We start from the raw sequence: 24680 nt of genomic DNA, 5'->3' as shown, positions 1-24680 counted from the left end.
TGATAACGTAATTAATGTAGAAAAACACAACCCAGTGCTGCCATTTTGAGGAAGTCCTCCCCCCCCCCCCCCTTTTTTTTTTTTTTTTTTTTTTTAGAAGAGCGGAACCAAAGAGGAGCGGGAGTCCCCGGTTAAACCCGGACGATTTCCATGTCAACACTTCCTGTTGTGTTTTTCTGCTTTTTCTCAAACCAGGAAGATGGATTTCCCGTCGATAAAATGGACTATTAATTTACTAGTTTGTTGTCTTTTTGTGGGTAAGTTGTCTACTTTATAACGTGGCTGAATGTGAAGTGTGTCTCCTGGTCAGACGGCTGCCTTTTATCTTTTATCTAACCCTCTTTGTGCTCGGAGCCCGCTGTGGATGCTAAGCTAGTCTGCGTTGGGCTTTAAGCTCCACTATGTTTGACACAAGTTTAACAATAAGCTTTAATGTTGTTATAGTAATGATTAATTTTTAACAACTTAAAATGCAACAAGTGAAAGTTTTAATGCTTTAGCTGGAGGTATTCATCGGTGACTTCTTGATAAAAGCGACTCAGCTTCGGCGTGAATGCTCGTGATTTCTCTGCGGGAGTTACGGTTTATGTGGTGACCGTGTTATCTGGTGACTCTCTGACATTACGTTACTAGAGGTGAATGAGTTTGAACACAATTTAACATTACATAAATGATGAGATGTTAAACAGGTGAATCTGTATTTATAACAAGGATTCAACTAAAAATCAAAGGCTTTTAAGGAGAGAGTCACCAGTTAACCCGGTCACCAGATAAACCCTAACACCGGCTGCGAACGACTCGGGGAGTAGCTGCTACTGGCGATTAAAAATCAAACCGGATTATAATAAGATGTTTGAGGTTTAACTTGGCTTTCATCCCAAAAAACACAAGTGGTGAAAAATAACCTAGGATACTTACTCGTGTAAAGTATAATACTTTGTTAAAGATGAAACCAGTGGTGTTTTGACGTCTTTAGAAAATGCAGTGCAAGCTCACATTTCAGATGTCTACGAGTTGTTAACAGTTCCATCAAATAGTGATTTTTCCCTCTAAACTTCTCACATGCTTTCATTTCAATAAATATTTAAATGATCCAATATTTCAGCAAACATCAAAGATTAGAGAAAAAAGTTCAAAAACTGAACCAAATTTTTCTCTCCTCTCCCATTAATCACATCACATGATCCCTCACATTTATCTGCTGACCCCTCGGAGGGGCCCCACCCCTAGGTTGGGACCCACTGGACTAAACTAGCTAACTGCATATAAAGTAGTATAAACTAGCTCCACCTCCAGCAGCTACAACAGTAACATGCTGCTCTAACACTGATGCTTCACTATTAATAATCTAATGATGTCATAATAATATATCACTACTTTTACTGTAATACTGCATACTACATCACTCATAATACTGCAGTACTTTTACTGTGATACTGCATACTACATCACTCATAATACTGCAGTACTTTTACTGTAATACTGCATACTACATCACTCATAATACTGCAGTACTTTTACTGTAATACTGTATACTACATCAATCATAATACTGCAGTACTTTAACTGTAATACTGCATACTACATCACTCATAATACTGCAGTACTTTTACTGTAATACTGCATACTACATCACTCATAATACTGCAGTACTTTAACTGTAATACTGCATACTACATCACTCATAATACTGCAGTACTTTTACTTAAGTAGGATTTTTCAGGTTGGACTTAAATTTGTAATGGAGTATATTTACATTAGTTTATTGGTGTATTTTACTTATTTGAAAGATCTAAACACTGAATGATAAAATAATTGAATGCAGGCAAAGTCCCTTTCTGAGTCTTGATACATTCAGCATGCAAGTGATCCCAAACAGCACTTAGTCTGATTAATTACTACTTAGTGTTTATTACTGCTGTTGTTCTGAGTGCTGTGGTAGGCAATGCTTGGAAAAGGGAAAGGAGGGGATTCAATTTGAAAAGTGCTTTTTTTTCATTTTTCAACCAGGATGGATGACAGTTGTAACTGTGGCTGTTCAGGTGCTAAATCCTGAGTTATTTTAATTCAATGCAGCATTAAAGGTGCAGTGTGTAGGATTTAGTGGCATCTAACAGAGCAGACTTGGCAGAATTGGAATATAATATTCATATAAGTATGCTTTAGTTATTTTATAATCACCTGAAAATAGGAATAGTTGTTTTTTCATTATTTTTATAATGAGTCCTTTAGGTTCTCCTACACGTCTAAAAGAGAGAAGTGAAAGGGAAGGATTACAATCTGCAACCTCACTGCTAGATACCACTAAATCCTACAGACTGCTCCTTTAAACTGCCAACATTTTGTATGGAGCTGAGCAAGACATTATTTTATCTTCAATTTTTAGCTTTATCTTCAAATGTTATTAATAGTATTTATTGAAGCCTATTTCTTTATGGCTCTATGAAATGGATCAAATAGTGGGGATACTATATTATAACATTAACAGACTTCTATCTGATGACTAAAATAACCTTATACTGGGAACACATTGTCCCTTTGCTCTATAGATAATCTTCTAAAAGTCCCTCTTCTGTTTGACTATAGGACAGAAGGAGTTTCATTCATGCCTGGAAAACTCTGTGGTCTTTTCATATTATTACAAAGACAGACAGATGATGAGTTTGAGAAACCGCCCTGCTTTGTTAAAGTTTTATGAATGGTACATTATTTTTATTTCACTTGTCCTTCTTCGCTGGCCGCACAGCGACAAATGTGGAGTTAATAGGGCCATCTAGCATCTTGTTCAAGGACACTTCAGCTTTGCAGAGCGACTGCAGCTGGGCTCGGATCCAGGGCTCGCTGATTGAATGCCAGCGTTTCCATGAACTCTACCCACATTCGGTGCTCTGGTTGTGTGATACTTTTCCAAAGCAAAATTAGCTGAAGGACATAAAAACTGGACTTCATGGAAAAATCGGACACATCAAATTCACTTTTGAAGATTTTAAACAATCAAATCTGATCCTCCCAGCCTAACCCAGCTGAAACTAAAGAAGTGTATTTGGGTCAGTGACAAATAAAGGTTGGCAAGATGATGAATGTCTTTTGTATTTTAGTTTCTTCCCACAGGCCATAAGAATTATAAATATGAATGAATCAATGCTGCTTTCATGTCTGTCTTAGTTTAGATTTGAGTGTGTCTAAGTCGTTGTTTTATTTTTATTTAACTTAAGCTCAAGGACCCTGAGTAACGCAATTTTGTTCCTCCTATATGTAATTATTATATAAACGGGTGGACTGAAAATAATAGTTTAAAAATCAATAAATACTGACCTGGTAGTCATACATTTGAAGGAGGCCTAATACACGGCAAGCGACATCTCGAATATGTGATTGCTTTTTCTCGTAAATTTGCGATTTTGGTAATTCTGTCTGAGTTATAACGATGCCATCATGTCATGTAGCTCTTGTTTTTTGCAGTTTTTAACAGTGTTTCTTCCTCCTGCAGGTGTTGGCTGTAATTCAGTGGATAAGAAGATTTACGTGCATCTCAATTACACCGTCCCGTGTGTCCGACTGCTCAATGCATCTCATCAGATAGGCTGCCAGTGTGAGTAAAGCAAAGAGATTACAACAATCTAAAAGTATCTTCTCTGGAGTTTCTCTCTCCAGTTTTAGTGAGGAAACTCTTCTCCTTCCTGTACCGCACTAATATATGCCGTGGCTGTGAGGGTTTAGAAATGAATTTTGAAAGGAGATGAAGAGGAGTTTGAGATGAGAGAGGTGTTTTCTTTGTTAAATATCAGTATTAAAAGATGCTCAAACACTTCTACTCTGCTGTCAAACTACAAATAAAACCTCCACCTGCTGCAGTTTTGTCTTTGCTGCACCTCAACGTTTCATCCCAGAGTCTCTCCACGTTGTTTCTGATGGAGTTCAGACTTGACAGACTCATAGACAGCCCGGCTCTCTCACTTGATCATTTTTTAAATATCTGTTCCACCTGTTGAACCGTGCGTCACACTTGCTGATGTTTCATTTCCTCTTTCGGATTTTTCAGCCTCTTTGTCGGGCGATGTGGGCGTGCTCCATGTGCTCGAGTCCGAGGAAAACCTGGAATGGGTCCTGAACACTGGTCCCAATCCTCCTTATACAGTTATACTGGAGTCTCATCTGTTCACCAGGTAAAGTTTATATCACATCACACTCTGCAGAGGGAGGACCTGAAACTCTACTGCTGCTCACTTACTTTCATTTCTTTGACTTTATTTCACCACAGATGATCTGAATTATGAGGTTAAAAACATTTGACTTCTGCTAAAACCTTGACAAACAGAAGTTATCAAACAAAAAGATAACCAGGGAAATGTAATAGGTTATAGATTACTAGTTAAGCCATTTAAAATGTAATAATTAATCTATTACTGAATCAAAGTAATGTAACTTATTTCATTTGATTACTTTTTGTGTACCCATTAAGCACCAAAATCTAAGTTCAGGTGCTTTTCATGGATAGTGACATGATTTATAAGGGAGATCATTTCTTATAAAGCAAGATTTATCTCTCATGTGAAGATTTTGGAATATAAAATAAAGATATTTAATAGAAAAAATCAAAAGTCTGGCTTGGGATTAATTGGTACTGTGACACCAGTTAAGCCCACGTCATGATTTAGTTACAAAATATTTAAAAAATATTGATTTCAAATAATTAAAAACAGCAATATATATATTCAGTAATGTGGTCAATATTTGGTCAATAACAGGAAACAGAAAAATTGTAACAAGAATATTGGTGTAATGATAATATACCTGAGTGTGATATTGCTCAGATTTTAAAGTGAAAAAGTAAATTGCACAATTGAACTGAGATAAATATAACACCTGAAATACTGATCTAGCTTCACAGTGTCATACATTAAAGAGTGCAGTGTGTCAGTTGTCCAGTTCAGGAGTGTGTGAGGTTTAGTGTGAGAAGTGCTGACTGTGCGCTCTGACAGCTGCTGGCAGGAAGGACCTACGACATCGCTGCTTCACACACTTTGTAATCTACCTAAAAGTTCTTTGTCTCGTGTTTCAGTCTGTTTAAAGTAACAGATGTGTTTGTGATTATCGCTGCGGATAAACTCGATCACTTTTAAAGTCACTCGCTACACTCACACGACAAATGCTTCTTGTAACTTGACCCACATTTCAAAAGAAGTTGACTCATGCCTGACCTGTATTTGTACCCTCGTCACCTCCTCTGACCCCCTCCCCGTCAGATCCATCATGATGAAGCTGAAGAACGGCTCCAGAAGGGTGTCGGGCGTCGCTGTCGTGGCGCCCAAAGTAAACCCAGCCGGGAGCTTCTCTCCGCACACCACCTGTCCCAACGAGAACACAGGTGGGTGGAGGTTTGCATGCTAAGACGTGTCCCTCGCTGTTCAAGCTACAAGTTACACAGTTGAATTTTAGCTTTATGGCTCTCAGTGAGGCGACAGAGCTGCAGGTTGGTTCAGTTTTTGTGTTCTGTGAGGAAATCCTGCAAGTTTAGTGTGTCCCTAAATAACCACATCATACCTCCAGTATATACGTGATGTCTTATAATTTTATATTTCTGACATATAAACATAAATCCAAGGTTGCATGCATGATCGTAGTGACTCCTAATATGATTTTTATTAGCTGTGCAAAAATGTCTTCCCTTTAAAAATAGATTTATTTATTTGTTTAGTTAGAAAATGTGTTAAAACATGAAAAAGTCCAAGTGGAGGTACATTTTTTTTATTTTTTTTTTTTACCTTTTTCAAGCCTTTACTTTTCTGACTTTTGTGGAAATCTGAGTCCTTGATATCAGTGAATGTTCGTAGCTTTTGTGTATTTTTAAAATTCTTAAAAAGTGTGTTTAAGCAGTACACACTTCATGAGAGCCATCGTTAGTGTTGATTTGTCATACTTCATTATATACTTGATGTCTTATAACCTTCTCCGCTGCCACCCCCACCCTCTGGAATTCACTCCCCAAACCCATCAGAGACTGTACAGACCCCCATACCTTCAGATCACTCCTAAAAACACCTTTTTAAACTGGCTTTTAACCTGTAAACTGTTCTTTTATCTTCTTTCCATTTTTAACCTTCTACATTGTTTACTCCACATTGATCTATATTTTTTGTGTCCTCTGTAAAGTGTCTTTGAGCACTTCTAAAAGTGCTCAAAGTCCTCATATGAATTTTATTTGCTGTGCAAGAGGCAAAAATAGCTTGAGGTGCACATTAAAAAATATCTAACATTGCCTTTAAAAATAGATTTTATTTATTTATTTGCAAGTTGAAATATGTGTTTGTTTAAATCATGAAAAAGTCCAATGGGGGAGGGGGTCGTACTTTTTAATTTTTCATGCCTCTACTATTTAGATTTTTGTGTTGACCCTTTATCAGTGGATGTTTGTAGCTTGTGTGTATTTATATAACTCTAAAGAAATGTGTTGAGGAAGTACACACTTCATGAGAGTCATCGTTAGTGTCACTACTGCTGCCGCTGCTGATTTGTCTCTTCCGTGTTTCCTCCCTCAGGCGTGTACACAGAGAAGTACGACCCAGCCTTGGCTTACTGTAACGTGACAAAGTGGAACCCCGAGGGGAACGGCCTGTCCTACGAGGAGTTCGACTTCCCCATCTTCTCCTTGAAAGATGACAACGACACTCAGGTCATACGGCAGGTAAAAAAAACTCTCTCTCTCTCTCTCTCTCTCTCATTCTGTCTCTCATTCTGCCTCTCTCTCTGCCTCTCTGTGATATGTTCCCAAACAGACGCGGATCACCTGCACCGACTCGCTCTGCACACAAACAGCCTCGAGTGTTTAACCCTGAAGTCACTTCACACCAGATGAAAACTAGCCTCTTATGGCTAACTCTGACACATTTACATTGCGGTGTGAGCTAAAACGTTTATTTGCGTGCTGTCCCTACCAAATAAAATAAATAAATAATAGATTTAGATTTAATAATAGATAGAATAATAGAGCCCAATCTTTCCATAAAATAATCTAATTAAGTTAACAGCAATTATCAGCGAACCTCAACCCAAACATGTTTTATGAGTCTCTAGGTTTGTCTCTGATGATTTTTCATGATGCAACATTATCCCATTATTTCCTCTGTAGGCACAATTTAGTTTCTATTATAAAAATCTTATCAAACTGCAACAGTCCCTCCCCATGATCTGATTATGTGAGGAACGCTTACAGTTGCAGCATTGTTCAGCTTTCTTGTCGCTGCACAAAATGGCTGTCACTTTGGGTTTTTGTTTTTTTGTTTTTTTTCCAGTTCCCTCTGGTTTTTCAGAATAGACATAATTTCCAAAACTGTGCGGATACAACAAAATCTGATCCTCTGAGTCCCCGGTGACAGTCGAGATTAGGACGGCAGCCAAGAAATCAGTTAAAAATGCAATTCCCTTTTTTCTCTCTCTCTCTCTCTCTCTCTCTCTCTCTCTCTCTCTCTCTCTCTCTCTCTCTCTCTCTCACTCTCACTCTCACTCTCACTCTCACTCTCACTCTCTCACTCTCAAGCCGACATGCTGCGGCACATTACGCATCAGACGATTTGTCAAAACCCACAAATCATTAGCTGCTTTTCAACTATTTAATGTGACAAAAACACACAGATCATATTCCCGTGTGTTTAGACTGTCCTCCTCCGATGCAGCGCTGGTGGGCCTTTTTTTTCCTTCATCGGAGCGTCACGTTTCACAGATTAGAGCTGACGTCGCTGAACCACTGAGATCAACATGACCTGTGACTTTCAGTTTTGTTTTATCTCAGCTTTTTTAGTTTGCTGATAATAATCGTGGACCGCGTTGGCTTTTGTTGCTCTGTGAAAGACTGTGTCGGTTTCTTTTCTGACTTGAGGTTGTGTTTATGTTCAGGTTTACTGGTCTGTGTGTATGTATGGTTGCTGCCTGCTCTATAAACTGACATTTGCCAGTTTAACCGTTACTATAGCTACTGATAAAGGGATAAATTTAGTCCACAACCTGGTAGTTAAAGTTTATTAAAGCTGTATATATTTGAAATTCACAACAAAAAAAACTTTCCTTCCTTCTTTCCTTCCCTCCTTCCTTCCTTCCTTCCTTTCTCTTTTCCTTTCTCCCTCCCTCCTTCCTTGTTTCCTCTCTTGCTCCTACCTTCTTTCTTCCTCCCTTCCTTCCTTCCTTCCTTCTTCATCCCTTCCTTTCTCCTTCCTTCCTTCTTCCCTTCCTCCCTCCCTCCTTTCCTTCCTTCCTTCATCCCTTCCATCCTTCCTCCCTCCCTCCCTTCCTTCCGTGAAAGAGATATCCATTACATGTGTGAATGTTTTCCTCCTTTCACAGTGTTACCTTGACCATAACCGCTTTAACGGCAGCGGTCCGCAGTACCCGCTGTGCGCCATGCAGCTCTACTCCCACATGTCCGCCGTCACCGACACGTCCACCTGCATGAGGAGGAACGACATCAACTTCAGCATCAGCCCAGGTATTTACACAACACGACCAGATATCTGCACGCAACAGGTTTTTATATAATGTGAGTGGTAGTTTAGTTTTAGTTGAGAGTTAATGACGTGTTTTTGTGTCCATGTGGTTTAGTTTAAATTTAAAGGGTTAAAATGTGAAAATAAACATATGAATAACTTGCACACATCCTTTTTTTGTGGACCCAGCATCAAATTTCTGCTTTTAATCCATTTTGAGAGAATATATTAGAGGATTATGGTAAAAATGTCTAAGTGGTGTAACCATAAAAACTTTATACCAAATAATTTAACTTGCTTAAAAACAGTAAATTCTCAATAAAACACCATATCAACTAGTTTTTTTAAGATATTTTTTGAACTGCTCATCTTGCCAACCCTTATTTATGACTGACCCATACATAGTTTAACACTTTTATAAAGGCTACACATGTTTATTGGCGGGGGGGGGGTCAACATAAACACAATAAAATAGACTTTTAACCTACGTCCATATTTGGGCTTGTTCTGTGTCTCCTTGCAGAGATGGTGTGTGACCCGCTGGGCGACTACAACGTTTGGGCCGCCACCAAACCGCTCAACAACACAGCCAAGGGACACAAGATGTGGGAGAGTGTTGTCATAGCAGCAGCCAGGGTGAGCCTCTTCTTCTTCTTCTTCTTCTTCTTCTACGTTAAAGGGATCAGAGTCCCTTTAAAAAGTCTTAAAATGTCTTTAAATTTAGTTTTTGATATTGAAGGTCTGGAATTAAATTACTTAAAGAGGTATTAAAAATGTCTTAAATGTTATTAAATGTATTCTTAATAAATCTGCAGATACCCTGAGGGGATAAAAGCAGCTTATACCAACATTACAGTACAACATGTGTTACTTATCAGCTCGTTCACACTCACATGTGTGTTCATGGAAAACTGTTGACATTTCTCTGGCCAGCGATCTGCAGCGATCTCACTCACTGTGACAGATTTCTGGTCTCAGTCACGTCAAAGTGAAGTCCAGCTTTGTAGTTTATGTCATGTGATGTTACTGATAGTTTTTGTTTTCTTTGCCTCTTCTGTTAACACTTTTCTGGTCGTAGAGTTATTGAAAATAACAGCTATGAGAACCAAACACATGTCAAGGCTGTTAGGGTTAAATCAAACCAGATTTAAATATTTTAACCTTAGCAATACTTGTTTCTGATCAGCTGGTAAATTAACATTAAAGTCACATGCTACAGGATAGGAGTTTTTTTTAAAGATTGGTCAACATCAAAGTATCAGAGGTGAAGATATCCTAAGTCAAGATCCCAAAATGTTGGCTCCTACATTTCCCACAATGCAACAAAGCATCTTTTCTACATGAGAAATATCCTCCAGAGGAACAGAACATATTAAACATCTGTTTTCAAAGACTGAGTAGTGCTATCCAAGACTACTAAACTTATCTTTATGTGTTGAGCTCCCCTTTATTTACAGAAAGGTTAAACCTGAACTTAATGTGTGAGGCAAAAGATGTTCATGTTTTGTCTTCCCCTTCTTTTAAAGACCCTTATAATAGTCTTAGTTACATTAAAGATGGCTCTGTTGCATTTAGGCGTCCCATTAAGCAAAGCCAGTGAAGCAGTTATGACACATTATTTCTTTGTAGTTGATCTGTGAAGTAAGTAAAATACATTAACTTGCTTATTTCTTCATATTTTCCTTCACATAAACTAGATTTCTGCGTAGTTTCATTTTGATTTATGGGATGATTTTAAAAAGTAGGTCATTGCAGGCTGAACTGAACTGAACTGAACTGAACCACTTACCTACATGTGATCTCTTTGTAATGGATTTCCTCTCTTCTTCTTTTCTTCTCGTCTCCTCTTCAGTTGGACAGCAGGTCTTTTTTCTTTGAAATCGCTCCCGGAGCAGACAGCGCAGCCTCAGGGTTCATCACCTTGCTGGCAGCCGCTCACGCTCTCCGTAACGCCACCCAAGAGGCCCCGCCGAACCGCACCATCCTCTACACCTTCTTCCAAGGGGTCAGTTGTTTGTCACTGCTGTGCTTCAGGCCAAATCTTAAGCCTTCATTCAGCCATACTCATGTTTTTTTTCAATACATTTTTCTCTCCAGGAAACCTTTGACTACATCGGCAGCTCGAGGATGGTTTATGATATGGAAAACAAACATTTTGCGGTGGATCTGGACAACGTTCACTCAGTAGTGGAGATCGGACAGGTGTGTGTTTTTACACTTTTACTGTAACTCAAAGCTTCAACCTGCGGAGACAGAGCCAGATTTTAAGGGAATACTAAAAATGAGTCTTTTATTTAAGCATTATTACTCAAATACAAGGCTGGGTATTTCTTGACATATTTCAACACAAGGGCCAAAACCACACATGAGATTCTGAACCAACACCAAGATGATTTAGTTTAAAATTGGTAAAATTATGATTTAATGTTATGATAAGTCAGAAGGGCAAAGAAGAAGTGAAGAAAACTTGCAGTGGACTGTTTTTGATCTTCAACGCCAAGTCGAAGTACAGATTTTAATGAGCCATTAAACCATAATTACTTATAAAGAGCATTTATTGCCCCTTAAGAATGACTCAGTGATTTAATATTATGATATAAAAATGGGTGTGTATATTATGCAGCACCAGTCTGACCAGAATGAGTACAGATTATGTTTTTGGAGGTTTAGTCATTGTAAAGTTATAAGCTGTATGTTATATTTGTTGAACTGTAGGTGGGGCTCCGTAACGACTCCAAACTTTGGCTCCACTCTGATCCCGTGTCGAGGAGGAACAGCAGCGTCAATGACGAGGTTTGTATTGTGGTTTCCTCTCCTCTCAGTCAGCACTCCTCTTTTTAAATAACAAGCTTACCCAGAGAAACCGGGTTATGTGGGTAACCGGGGAAACGTGTAGTAACTTGGATACTGTGAATCTGCAGCAGATGAGTAACCGGGTTTCTCTCCACACACACAACAATTAGCTGTATTGATGGCTCCTTTCTTTTCTTTTTCTTGTCTGTATTTGAACAAACATGACGGAAACTTGTGTGTGAATTTAACAAACTGTCAAATGTTCAGCTGTAGAAATGTACTGACTTATTTTATACTTCTACAGGTGACTTTGTTTTAGTTTTAAGTGAACTTGCTTTAAATATGAGGATGCATGGCTCCAGGTAATGATTGTCATGCACATTATGCACACTTTTATAAAGCTGATTAGAAACCCTGTTACATATATACACCACAGAATAATAATATAGTAGGGTTCATTTACAGAAGCACCTTTCAAAACAGAGTTACTAAGTTCTTTATATGGAAAAAAACCAAGATAAAACAATTCAAAACAGTAAAATCATGTTTAACCCTCCTGTTGTCCTCGAGTCAAGGAAGGAAGGGAGGAAGAAGGAAGGAAAGGGAAGGAAGGAAGGAAGGAAGAAGGAAGGAAAGGAAAGGAAAGGAAGGACGGGAGGAAGGAAGGGAGGAAAGGAGGGAGGAAGAAGGAAGGAAAGGTGGAGGGAAAGAAGGACAGGAGGAAGGGAGGAAAGGAAGGAAGGACAGGAGGAAGGGAGGAAAGGAAGGTAGGACAGAGGGAGGAAAGAAGGACGGAGGAAGGGAAGCAAAAGGGAAAATAGGAAGGGAAGAATAAAGGAAAGAAGGACAGAGGAAAGAAGGAAGGGAGGAAGGTAGGGGAGGAAAGAGAGAAGGAGGAAGGAGGGAAGAAAAGAAGGAGGGAGGAAGGGAGGAAAGAGAGAAGGAGGGAGGGAGGAAAGAAGGAACAGTCAAAACAGGGTCAATTTGACCCGGGAGGACGACACGAAGGTTCTAGATACCCTTAAAGGTACAGAGAATTGACAAGATGGGCCACAGCTAACTTAAGTAGATATCTCTGAAACCCAACACATTTGATATAACATCAAAATTGTTATTTCTTCTTATTCTGTGTATAATTTTAATTCATTTTTGAGTGTTTTAAACTAAAAAAAAAATTCCCAAATCTGACATAGTGCACCTTTAACTTCGACATCTGATATAATAACAGTTGAAATCACAAAAAATCATGATATGGCCTCTTTAAGCTTTGATATGTCAAATATACAATGTTTATTATTTCTTAAAATTTCAGATTGTGAGAGGCTAAATTCAAATATTTCTGAGCTGATGATAAATGTACAGTTGACTCTGAATTAAGAATATTAAATAGCAGATAAGGGAAACACTTGAACATAAGAAAGTAGACGATACAAGAAGGTAAAACAGCTAAAAACGGAGCACTGATTGTGTGAGGTTTTCATTTCTTCTCGTCACTCTCGTGTTTCAGGTGAGGAAGCTCATCGACAACCTGCAGTCGTCCGCCACAGGTTTAAACTTCACCGCTCAGGAGCCCAGCGTCTCTCAGCCGCTCCCCCCCTCGTCCTTCCAGCGTTTCCTGCGAGCTCGGCCCATCCCCGGCGTTGTCATCGAGGATCACCAGACGTCTTTCAACAACAGGTGAAGGGTCTCTTTTAAAACACACTGTTACCTTTTAACTAGTTCTGGATGGTATACCGGTTCACACCGAATACCGGTGTTTTTCAGACGGGACCCTTTTCAGTGTTGCACTTCTTGCTGCTCAACAAACAGCAGAAGATGTTTGTCTGCCAAGCGAGTTACCATGACGATAGTTCACGCAACACATCCTGGCGTTTAATAATTAGTCAGTAAACTCAGCATCGTCTGACGCAGGCTGGAAACTCTGCACTTTTATTTACAGTTACTAACGGAGCTGCGGTGGCTTCCTGTCTAAGCTATTCAAAATAAAACCTTTGTTATTGTGCTCTTCTTCTTATTATTATTATTATTAACAAACTAAGTTGGGGCTGTAAATTACGGGAGATTCCCGGGAGAAAAGACCAAACGAGAGATGAGTCTAAAATACGTGAGAAACCCGGGAAAAACGGGAATGTTGGCAGCCATGATATTACTACTAGTGTGGAATTCTACAATATTCACTCATCATGACAGTAAAATAGTCCATCCTAAGTCAATCTACTTCAGTAGAGTAGTAGAAGATGTTGTGAAGATCTGATTATGCATGAAAAAAAATATCGTCATATACCATGAAACCGCTTTTATTTTGAAAAATACCGTGATATACCATGAAACCACTTTTATTTTGAAAAATACAGTGATATAAATTTTTGGTCATACCGCCCAGCACTACTTTTAACTATAAACATGGGCTCTGAAGCTTCAAGGAGCTTTCATGTTTTATTAATTCATCTTTCTGTCGTGTGTGCAGGTTCTACCAGAGCATGTATGATAACGCAGACTACCTGCAAGTAACTTATCCACCAAATCTGACGCCAGAGGAGCAGCTGGAGTTTGTCACCGACACAGCAAAGGTATTTCTGTCTATCACTAATTAACGAGGCTAAGTTAGCTTTAGCACGCCCAGAAACTTCTGCTTGGGACAGATGTTTGAAGGTTATCTCCTTTTAGCTCTGATTTAACAAGAAACCTTCCACACCTGGATCTTTTCAACCCAGAACATTATGAGTTCCCACAATATCTAATATCTAAATACTATTATATATAATAGTTTAAGAATAAATATGTGGTGTATTGGAGACTTTTAAAAAAATCTTTAAATATATATGTGTTCATTTTGAATTAAAAAAGTCTGAAAACAAATAAATAAATTATATAATAAAAAATAAATTCAATGTTTCCTTAAATTGGGAAATTAAAAGAACATAATAATCAGCTTGTTTGCATCGTTATATTTTATTAGTGGAGGCATATTCAGAAATGATTTAACCTTAACCTTCATGTTGTCCTCCCGGGTCAAATTGACCCTGTCTGCTTTGACTGTTCCTGTTTCATTTCCTCCCTTCCTTCTTTCCTTTCCTCCTTCCCTTCCTTCCTCCCTCATTTCCTTCCTTCCTTCCTTCCTTCAATCCTCCCTTCCTTCAATCCTTCCTTCCTTCCTTCCTTCCTTCCTTCCTTCAATCCTCCCTTCCTTCGCTCCTTCCTTCCTTTCTCCACTTCCTCATTGATTGCTCACAGTCAGATTTCATTGAGTAATTGAATCTCCTCTCTGATTTAACATTTCCTGCATTTTTCTGCATCTTTCAGGCTCTGACCGAAGTCGCCACCATGGTCGCTCGAGCTCTGTACAAGCAGGCGGGAGGAGCGGACGATCAGCTGCCCAACATTAACGCAGACCCCAAAATAGTAAGACTGTTGTTTCAAGCTGTTAGACTCTACAAACAAACTGTTTATGTATCCATCTATTAAACTTTATTTATATAGCACCTTTCATACAGGTTAATGTGATTCAAAGAGCTTCACAAGCAGATAATAAGACAGAACAAGTGTAGACCAAGAACAGCATAAAGAAAAGGAACAAAGAACAATTTAAGACCGATACACGGGAGAAATAATAAGATGTATGATAAAAATGTCAAAAGTAAAGAAGAGAGATGTGTTTGCACTTTATTTCCACTCCACCTTATTTGTGAGATTATTGTGTTTATGAGACTTAGAAAAGTCTTAAAATGTGCAGAATTAAGTGATTTAAAATCAGTTTAAAAGTCAGAGGATAAAAAGAGAAAACCCTATTTTTTTTTTTTTTTATACCCTCAGACGTTCAGTATCAGAAGTTATTTTCATTTTCTAGCTTGAAAATGTTTTAAAATGTCCTTCAGATTACTTTTTTTTTGTCTTTACATCTTTTATCTTCTAGAAGTGATTGTTGGTGTGTAACTCTTTCTTTCTCTCCCTCAGATGACTCAGATGCTGTACGGTTTCCTCGTCCGTTCAAATAACTCCTGGCTCCAGCAAATGATCCCCTCAGACCTCATGAGTCATCTGAGTGAGTTGGGATCCTTTTTTCTTTTTTTTTACTACTCTCACATGACAGAGCTGGGAAATAAGTGCCATCAATACAAGGTTCATTATTAAGAGAGGATTATAAGGAGAGGGAGCTGAGGGGAAATAATCAATGTCATCAATGCACTTAAGCAGATTTACTCTCCCCAGTGGAGCCATGTGGGAAATTAGACACCCCCCCCCCCTCCTTTTTTTTAATATCAGGGGTTTTTAAGAAAGCGGAGATGAAGGCAGAGCTGCTTTACTTCCACTCACATGTTAATATCTATTTCTACCTCTCTGTTTTCCGTCTGCCAGAGGACAGCCCGACAAACTTCTACGTCGGCGTCGCTCAACAGTCCAGCGAACCGACGCTTCTGGTCCAACACCTGCTGGCTAACCTGACCGGAAACACCATCAACATCACCCAGGAAAACTGCCAGAACCAGAGAGAAGACGAGAACGACAAAGAGAGCAAACATGTAAGATATACTGTGGTCTCCTTTCATTCAACACACTTCAAATATATATATATATATATATATATATATATATATGTGTAATACAGGGGTGCCCGCCAAGGGGTCCACCCCGGCCCACTTCCTGTCTTCTTTTCCTTCCTTCCTTTTCATTCTTTGTTACTTAATTCCTTCCTTCCATCTTTCCTTCCTCCTTTTCTTCCTGTCTTCTTTCCTTCCTCCTTTTCTTCCTGTCTTCTTTCCTTCCTTCCTACCTTCCTCCTTTTCTTTCTTTGTTCCTTCCTTCCTTCCTTCCATCTTTCCTTTGTCTTCTTTTCCTTCCTTCCTTCCACCTGTCCTGTCTTCCCTCCATCTTTTCTTCCTTCTTCTCTTTCCTTCCTTTCTTCCTTCCATCTTTCCTTTTTTGTTTTCTTTTCCTTCCTTCCTTCCTTCCACCCGCCCTGTCTTCCTTCCATCTTTCCTTCTCCTCCTCCTTTTCCTTCCGTCCTTCCTTCCTACCTTCCTTCTGTCCTCACTCCTTCCTTCCTTCCTTCCATCCATCTTTTTAATGATCCGGCCCACATCAGATCAAATTGGACTGTATGTGGCCCTTGAATGAAAATGAGTTTGACACCTCTGATGTAATATATGAAAATCAGCCCCACAAGATGTCAGCAAACAACTATTTTCTATGTTGATATGAAGGAGTAATAACATCCTGAAGTCACTCTAAGGCTGTGTGTGTTGTAATCTGAGCTTCTCTGTTCCTTGTTTTGATAGCTGGTCTGCCCTCATGAACGTGTTAGTACACGGCTGTGTCCAAAGTCACACACTATTTACTATACTATACTTTACATTTACCCTCCACTGTTTTATCTACGAGTGTGTAAATATATCTACTGTATAGAGCCCTAAAATATGACGAATATAACGTGACTCCACAGCTGATGACAGAATGATGACGATTAGTTAGTGTCTGAACTATTTAGTGTTTTATTATAAAAGGAGTAGAGAATGAGTGATTCCCTCCACATCTTCTCAGCGTCTGTTTCCAACATTCATACAGCTAAACGGTTCAGTAAAATATGTTTCTGAAAACATTTGAGGAGAGAAATAAGCAGAAACAGAGTCTTGATGCATATTTGATGAGAACTGCTGAGTTTGACAGTTTGATCTGAGTTTCGTGAGCTGTATGTTAAGAGGTAGCTTGCTTTCTTCTGTTTTTTCCCAAGTTTATTGAGATGCTGATGCTATAGTGCGGCATCTCTTGGGGCTGAATGTCATATATTGCACCTTTTTTATCAACTTTAGAAAGTTAGTTAAAATACAAAAGAACATTTTTAGTCGAGATAAAAAAGGAAAAGTTGTCAACAAAACTTAAAAATCAGTGTTATAGCAAAAGTTAGTTGCACTAGAAGAGATATAAATAAACATAAAAGTAAAAATTTACATGTGAAACACATAATAACGGTGAATTGTGACTCATGTTGATTCCTGTTGGTGACTGATAAGAACTGCAGCATTAACCCGCTTTAGAGTAAAAGTCAAATTAAAAAAAGACGATAACCAAACCAAACTAATCCCAACTTTCCTCTCCCTCCGTCAGTTGTACTCCTACTTGTGGGTCCAAGGCGCCGCTCCCACCAACAGCACGAAGAGGGAGGGCTACTGCGTACGCTCCACCGTCCGCCTCTCCAAAGCTCTGTCCCCGGCCTTCGACCTGGAACAGTACACCTCCAAAGACTACTCGACGTGGACAGAGTCCAGGTGGAAGACCATCAAAGGACGCATTTTCCTGGTGGCCAGCCACGAACTGGAGGTAGAGCTGCCCTTCACCCCTCGGTGTCAAAGACGATACGCTCAACATAGATGATTCACATACTGTAGGAAGTGTGACTTTAAAGTGATGAACTCTAAAACTTAAATGAATGTTTTGTGGTTCAGTTTATTCCTGAGATATTTGAAAGTAAGCCATCAAACTTTTAATTACCATTCCTTAGAGCCTTGGCTTTAAAATGTTTTGTAAGCCAAGACTCCCTTCACTTTAGTTAAATTGGTCTTGGCAAGTATAGATTCCTTAACAAGTAAGATGCTGGCACAAATTATTCTTTTCTTGGGTAATTACTTAAAGAGAACACCAAATATTTAAAACTGTGAAAACATTATGAAAGCAGCAGACTCACAGACTCACTTGTGTACTTATTAAATAAACCAAGTATAATTCAATCTGATGAAGAGCACTCCACACATAACTACTACTTCTTCTTCCTCTACTCCAACTTCTTCTTCTTCTTCTTCTTCTTCTTCTTCTTCTTCTTCTTCTTCTTCTTCTTCTTCTTCTTCTTCTTCTTCTTCTTCTTCTTCTTCTTCTTCTTCTTCTTCTTCTTCTTCTTCTTCTTCTTCTTCTTCTTCTTCTTCTTCTTCTTCTTCTTCTTCTTCTTCTTCTTCTTCTTCTTCATCATCATTTGTGCATTAAATAAGATTCAATGGAAGCCCATTAGTGTGCAGCCAGACTGTTAAATAAATATTAGATTATTAAGAAAGAAAAACTGGAATATAAATTACATCTAATTCACATTTAAAATGCATGTTTTACTGATGATCTTCATAAAGCTTATAGCTAAGAATATCACAAGCTTCTGTTTCGTAACTTCCAGGCCCTTTGCAGAGACTTGTAACTCGCTTGAGAAAGGCGATTCTTCACAGCTAATATCACGTCACCCTTATTTTTTCGATCAGGGTTATGTTTGGTCACATTTCGATGCAGATGAGAGAAACCTCTTCCTTCCTGGTGCGTATCAGGGCTTGCGGGAAATCTCTGGCAGCCTGACAGCAACGTTTTTATATATGCAAGAAATAACCAAAGCCATGTTTTCTTTTTAAATGCATCTTTTTTCTCCTTTTGGTGTGAGCTTTTTTGCGATCGTCACACCCAAACTGAACCAAACCAGCAGATAAAGTAGAGAATCAGAAGCTGCAGCAGCAAAGAACGAACTCTTAACAATGTGACGTAATGCTGACAGTGATGGATCACCTCTCTCCTGCAAGCTTCTGCAAGTTCTTTACTACAAGATACAGGAATAATCTGACATGTATCCGTGTTTATCTCTGTCAAGTCACCATTTACAGCCACTTAGTGGAGAATTATCTTTCAAATGGTTTTAATGGTGAAAGATTTTTAATGTCGTAAAATGAGACGAAGAGGAAGAAATTAGCGCAGCAGCGTGTATTACTGTTGTACCACAGTGTGATGTTTGAGGCTACCACTGAGGGGCGCCAGAGTCAGAAATTCTCCTTTTTTAGAGACTTTAAAGCTATTTATTATATCAACGTCCTTACTAATGATTTAAATCACTTGTTAGGATGAATCTACAGATAATTATCACCAGTTCACCTCAGCTTTATGAAGCAGTTAAAGTGTCTTTCAGCTCATAGTTTTGGTTTCACTGCAGCTTAAAAAAACAAAAAAACAAAAAACAGACTTACATTCATCAGGTGGAAAGAGACGAGACTCCAAATGAAAGTTAATGTGGCCTTGTGTCTGCTGAGTGTGTAACTAGGCAACTGTTTGCTAATAGATTTGCCATATTAAACATTAATGTCAGTGTTGCGTTTACAGCTGTTGTTGTTTTGCACTAATTAGAAACGTATAAAAAGAGACAGTAAGAATTTGATAGGAATTAATTAAATTAATTCAAACCTGGAGGCTAAAAGATAAATTTTAGGACTTTTGGTATGTTTGTTCTTTTAAACCTGCTTAACTGATTTTTTTGGCCACTTGGGGGCAGCAGAAACAAGTTAACACATATCACATATTGTTACCATTTAAGTTGATATGTTGAACTTGTTGCTTATTTACATTATCATTGATTAGGAGTCATATTTCTGTCCACCTGCTGAATTTAAGTCCAATATTCACTCGCTTTAGCTCTTTTTTTACTCTCTACAAACTCCTGAGGGACATATTTGGCTCTTTAGTTGCTAAATGCTCCGCTATGTTCACTAGCTAGTCTACAGCTAACTGTCTGCTGTTTGTTGCTGAGCAGGGAGTATAAAGGCATTTTTTAGAGCTTTTTCTCTCACATCCGCCTACTGTGGCTGAAAACGACACTATGAGAGCGCTGAGTGTGAACCAAAACAGTAAAGTTGAAGTCGGACAGCTAAAACAATGAGCTAAAACTCAACTATAAAGCTCCGTAAAGCTGAGTGGAGCTGCAGAGTTTAAAGTTTTCCATGTTGATTTTTAGATTTCCCCGTCTCTGACTCTTCTCTCTCTCCTCTTTCCCTCAGATGTTGACGTTGGGCGTGGGTTTCGGCGTGTTGCTAACATCTCTGCTGCTGACGTACTTCATCAGCTCGAAGGCCGACATCCTTTTCAGCTTGGGCAGGGAGCCCACCAACGCCACATACTGATCCAGACGCACCCTCAAGAGGAGACGCAGGCCCACGACCACTACTACTTCTATTACTACTACTACTACTTCTATCCCAAGCAGACATGGACCAGGTTTTTTTTTTTTCTTTTCTTTTTGTTTTTTTACAAACACACATCACAAGTAGGTACACAGACAGGTTAGTCAACGACGCAACAAAAAAAAAAAGCAGAAGGGGCGTTATTTTTATTTTATTTTATTTTAGACGACAACTCCATGTTTATGGACTCACTCAGGTGAGGCGTGACATGACTGGACCGGACTGGATTGGCCTGGATGGATCTGGACTCATCAGGGTCAGAAAACACTGGTCAGGCACCAGCGGGCCCTGAGAGTGGAAAAGATGTTTATATTTCTTTGGTTTTAGTGGGTTTTTTTGTTTTTGTTTTTTTTGTTTTTGGTTTATTTTTCTTTTTATTGTCAGAGAATGTTTTGTTTACTGTGTCGGGGGATAGGCACTAAAACATTGACCATTATTATTTTGACTGCGTGAATGTGAACGTGTGCAAAATGTTAAAACGAGTGCGTGAGAGAACGATTGTGTGATTCAAGTATGTACGAACAATTATGAGTGTGTGTGTGTGTGTGTGTGTGTGAGAACTTTGTATGAGGATTGCAATGGTATGTGCAATACTGTAGCTGTCTTCTCTGTCGTAGTTAATTTATCAATCAGTTCTAATGATAAGAAACCACTTTTCTGAGTCAATGAACAAGTAGTCAAATTTTAAATTAAGCAAAATCTGAAGAATAATGTATGAAGAAGAAGAAGAAGAAGAAGCAGCATTATGTTCTAGCTCCTGAGAAAGGTAAAACAGCTCAAAGAAATCTAGAAAATTATCAAAAATACATACTGTACATTGTTCAGTCCCAGCACACGTTATAACTACACACGTTATGTAGTTGTAGACACATTTCAGTGTCACAGAGTCGGCTGTGGCTGAAAGTCTTCATTTCATATCGATCAGCTGCCAAAAATCTTCAAAATCCAGTCAGAAAATGTTTAGTTTTTCTGTTTTAGATTAAAAAAAAAAAAAAGTAACTGGAGTTTTGACACTGACAATGCGCTGGTACTCTGGCTGTGCACTCTTTTTTTCTTTCTTTTTTTTTCTCAAGTTCGTACCTTTTCACGAGGTTTCTTTGAATGATGATGTCTGAAAGTTGATGCAACGCGCGAGAGCGGGTTTTAATTATGATGGATGTTCATTTGATGGCTGGAATCAATGACCAATTGTGATGCCTTTGATGAAGAAATAAACATTGCTTTTCCAGTTTTTCTTTCATTTTGGTTTTCAATTTGACTCGAAATATAAATAAAATGTCGACACACGTTCGAGACACATGATTATTACTGCCAGGAGGGAAGAAAAAGTTTAAAAAATGCCTTTAACCCTCCTGTTGTCCTCGAGTCGAGGAAGGAAGGGAGGAAGGAAGAAGGAAGAAAAGGAGGGAGGAGGGAAGGAAAAAAGGAAGGAGGGAGGGAGGGAGGAAGGAAAGGAGGAAAGGAAGGTAGGAGGGAGGGAGGAAGGAAAGGAGGAAAGGAAATTAGGAAGGTAGGAGGGAGGGAGGAAAGGAAATTAGGAAGGAAGGTAGGAGGGAGGGACGAAAGGAAATTAGGAAGGAAGGTAGGAGGGAGGGAGGAAAGGAAATTAGGAAGGAAGGTAGGAGGGAGGGAGAAAGGAAGGGAAGAAGGTAGGGGGGAGGAAAGAAAGAGAAGGAGGGAGGGAGGGAGGAAGGAAGGAAAGGAACAGTCAAAACAGACGGGTCAATTTGACCCAGAAGGACGACATGAAAGTTAATCATGTTATCTAAGTCACAAATTCTTCACTTTTCTTGCCTTAAAATGAAATATTCCTGAAATAATCCCATGATGAGGAAATTTACAATATTACAGCAGCAAGAGGAGAGCAAAAATTAAAAACAAGAATAAAGAACAATAACTAATAAATAGACAAGCGGTATAATAATAGTAGTAGAAAGTTATATATAGTAAAAATAGTAGCATTATACTGGTGTGGTCAGAATGATAATATACTGAAGCTTTGGCAGAAACTCTTCACATGTTGCACAATACGTTCATGAGTTGTGAACATTGCATATTTTTTCTCTCTCAGGCCGACAGAAGAAAAGCTTTCCAGTATTTCACATAATTGATGTTTCAGTCTGAAGAAATGACTGCCAGGATGGGAGGAAAAAGTTTTTAAAAAATGCCTTTAGTTGTGTAAGCCACAAAATCTTCACTTTTTCTTACTTTAAGATAGAGAGATATTCTTTTATTAATCCCAAGAGGGGGAAATTCACAGTATTACAGCAGCAAGTAGGTGGTAGAAATAGAAACAGCAGCAATAAAAAGATGAAAGAACAATAAATAATAAATACACAAGCAAAAAAAACAATAGTAGTAAAAAAAATATAGTAAAAATAGTAACATTATGTATAGTGGTGTTGTCAATGATAATATACAGGACAATTTGCAGTTTTCTCCTCCCTCCTTCCTTTCCTTCCTTCCTTCCTTCCTTCCTTCCTTCTCTCCTAAATTCCTTCTTCTTTTCGTCCTTATTCCTTTCCTTCCTTCCTTCCTTCTTTCCTTCCTTGCTTCCTTCCTCCTTTCCTTCCTCTTTTCATCCTTACTCCTTTCCTTCATCCTTTCCTTCCAATTTTCATCCTTACTCCTCTCCTTCCTTCCTTCCTTCCTTCCTTCCTTCCTTCCTTCCTTCCATTTGTTTTTTATAGATGTACCACCAAAAACACATGAGATACAAATCAGAAAACGTAATATTTTATGTTTCTTCTTGGTATTTATCCTATTAAATCATCATGTGACCCCTAAATGTACCTAATTTTTTTCTTTTTTAAAATCTAAAGTTCATTTCTTTAAGAAGCTAACTTATCTCTGGTTTGTTTTACCTTTGAGAAATCATCCTGAATATAGAGCCAGGTTTTTTTTTACGCAGCACAAAATCAGTAATTTGAGATCCTCGGATGGTTTTCCAGTCTGCTTCTATCCTTAATCCACTGATCCTGATAAGGAGAAAAAAAAACTCCACGAAAAATGTGTAGAGGAAGCGATCCGTCTTCAAAGACAAACAGACGTGTTATAATGGTATGTACACAGCGGACAGAAGCAGCAGCAGCAGATTTACAGTCTGGGGAAACAAAATGACATTATGAAGTAAATAAAGAGTGTGGAAAGACCTTCTGTCTACTGTGGAAAGTTATTTTGATTTGGAATCAGTCCCAGTTATAAAAATAGGTTGTTACATCTTATTAAAATACATATTAACGTTATCATTAGAACTATACATGTATAATACATAGATTTTATTTTGTATTATATTTAAATCTATACGTTAATCCTTGTTAGTGTTATAGAGGAGGGTCAGAATGGGGTCAAATTCATTTGAACCTTTTGAATCTATCTATCTATCTATCTATCTATCTATCTATCTATCTATCTATCTATCTATCTACCTACCTACCTACCTACCTATCCATCCATCCACCCACCCACCCCTCTATCTATCTATCTATCTATCTATCTATCTATCTATCTATCTATCTATCTATCTATCTATCTATCTATCTATCTATCTATCTATCTATCTATCTATCTATCTACCTACCTACCTACCTACCTATCCATCCATCCACCCACCCACCCCTCTATCTATCTATCTTAATGGAAAAGCAGCACATATTCACATTTGAGAAGTTGGTACTAGTTATTTCAGAGACGTTTACTTAAAAATTCAACAATTTATAAAAATTATCAAAATTGTTTTTGCTGATTATTTTCCTGTCAATCAAATTAATCAATAAATCAATCACTAATTTCAGCTCATACAGGCACATCAGGCTGCAACAACTGCAGCCCTATATCAGGTTAGTCACGGCCATTAGGGCTGCAACTAATGATTATTTTCATTATTGATTGTTTTTGCTAATTAATTGATTAGTTTTTAGTCTATAAAATGCACAGAAGATGGTTAAAAATATTGGTTAATGTTTCCTAAAACAGTCCACAAACACAAAGACCAGCAAAGACTAAAGAAACCAGAAAATACTCATATTTGAGAAGCTGGAATTAGAGAATTTGGGTATTTTTTCCCTTTAAAATGAGTCAAAATATACACTTATTATCAAAAAGGTTTAAGATTAATTTCCTTATTGATTAATCGACTAATCATTGCAGCTTTACTGGCTAAAGGAAAGCTTAAATTAGGGTCTCTTTTGTCAGGCAAGTGCTTTTATATGTAAAACACATTTTAATATGCTGTTCTCTGGATTCATAAATGTGTCTTTACAGCTCCATAAAGGTCACACAGTTTTTACATTTGATGGTTTTTGGAGGATTTTTCCAATCAGCGGCTCTATAAACAGTTTCTCTGCGGTGTGAGCCACTTCTGTGACTACTATATATTATCCAAGCCTTTCTCAGTCATCACACACACACACACACACACACACACACACACACACACACA

General features: G+C 38.4%; 1 protein-coding gene across 1 annotated transcript; it reads left to right on the top strand.

Moving 5' to 3' along the window:
- Positions 1 to 157: 157 nt before the first annotated feature.
- On the top strand, positions 158 to 21479 carry ncstn (nicastrin). Its single transcript, XM_053329300.1, has 17 exons — positions 158 to 257; positions 3491 to 3592; positions 4043 to 4166; positions 5247 to 5368; positions 6540 to 6685; positions 8338 to 8479; positions 9001 to 9113; positions 10330 to 10482; positions 10575 to 10679; positions 11193 to 11270; positions 12778 to 12947; positions 13738 to 13840; positions 14574 to 14672; positions 15225 to 15312; positions 15627 to 15790; positions 17373 to 17585; positions 20057 to 21479. The coding sequence occupies exons 1-17, from the start codon at positions 200 to 202 to the stop codon at positions 20177 to 20179; spliced, it is 2103 nt and encodes a 700-aa protein (XP_053185275.1). The 5' UTR covers positions 158 to 199; the 3' UTR covers positions 20180 to 21479.
- Positions 21480 to 24680: the final 3201 nt, after the last annotated feature.

The sequence above is a fragment of the Scomber japonicus genome, chromosome 12 (genome assembly GCF_027409825.1).
Source record: "Scomber japonicus isolate fScoJap1 chromosome 12, fScoJap1.pri, whole genome shotgun sequence".
Classification (NCBI taxonomy): domain Eukaryota; kingdom Metazoa; phylum Chordata; class Actinopteri; order Scombriformes; family Scombridae; genus Scomber; species Scomber japonicus.
This window is presented reverse-complemented; position numbering and strand designations above follow the sequence as displayed.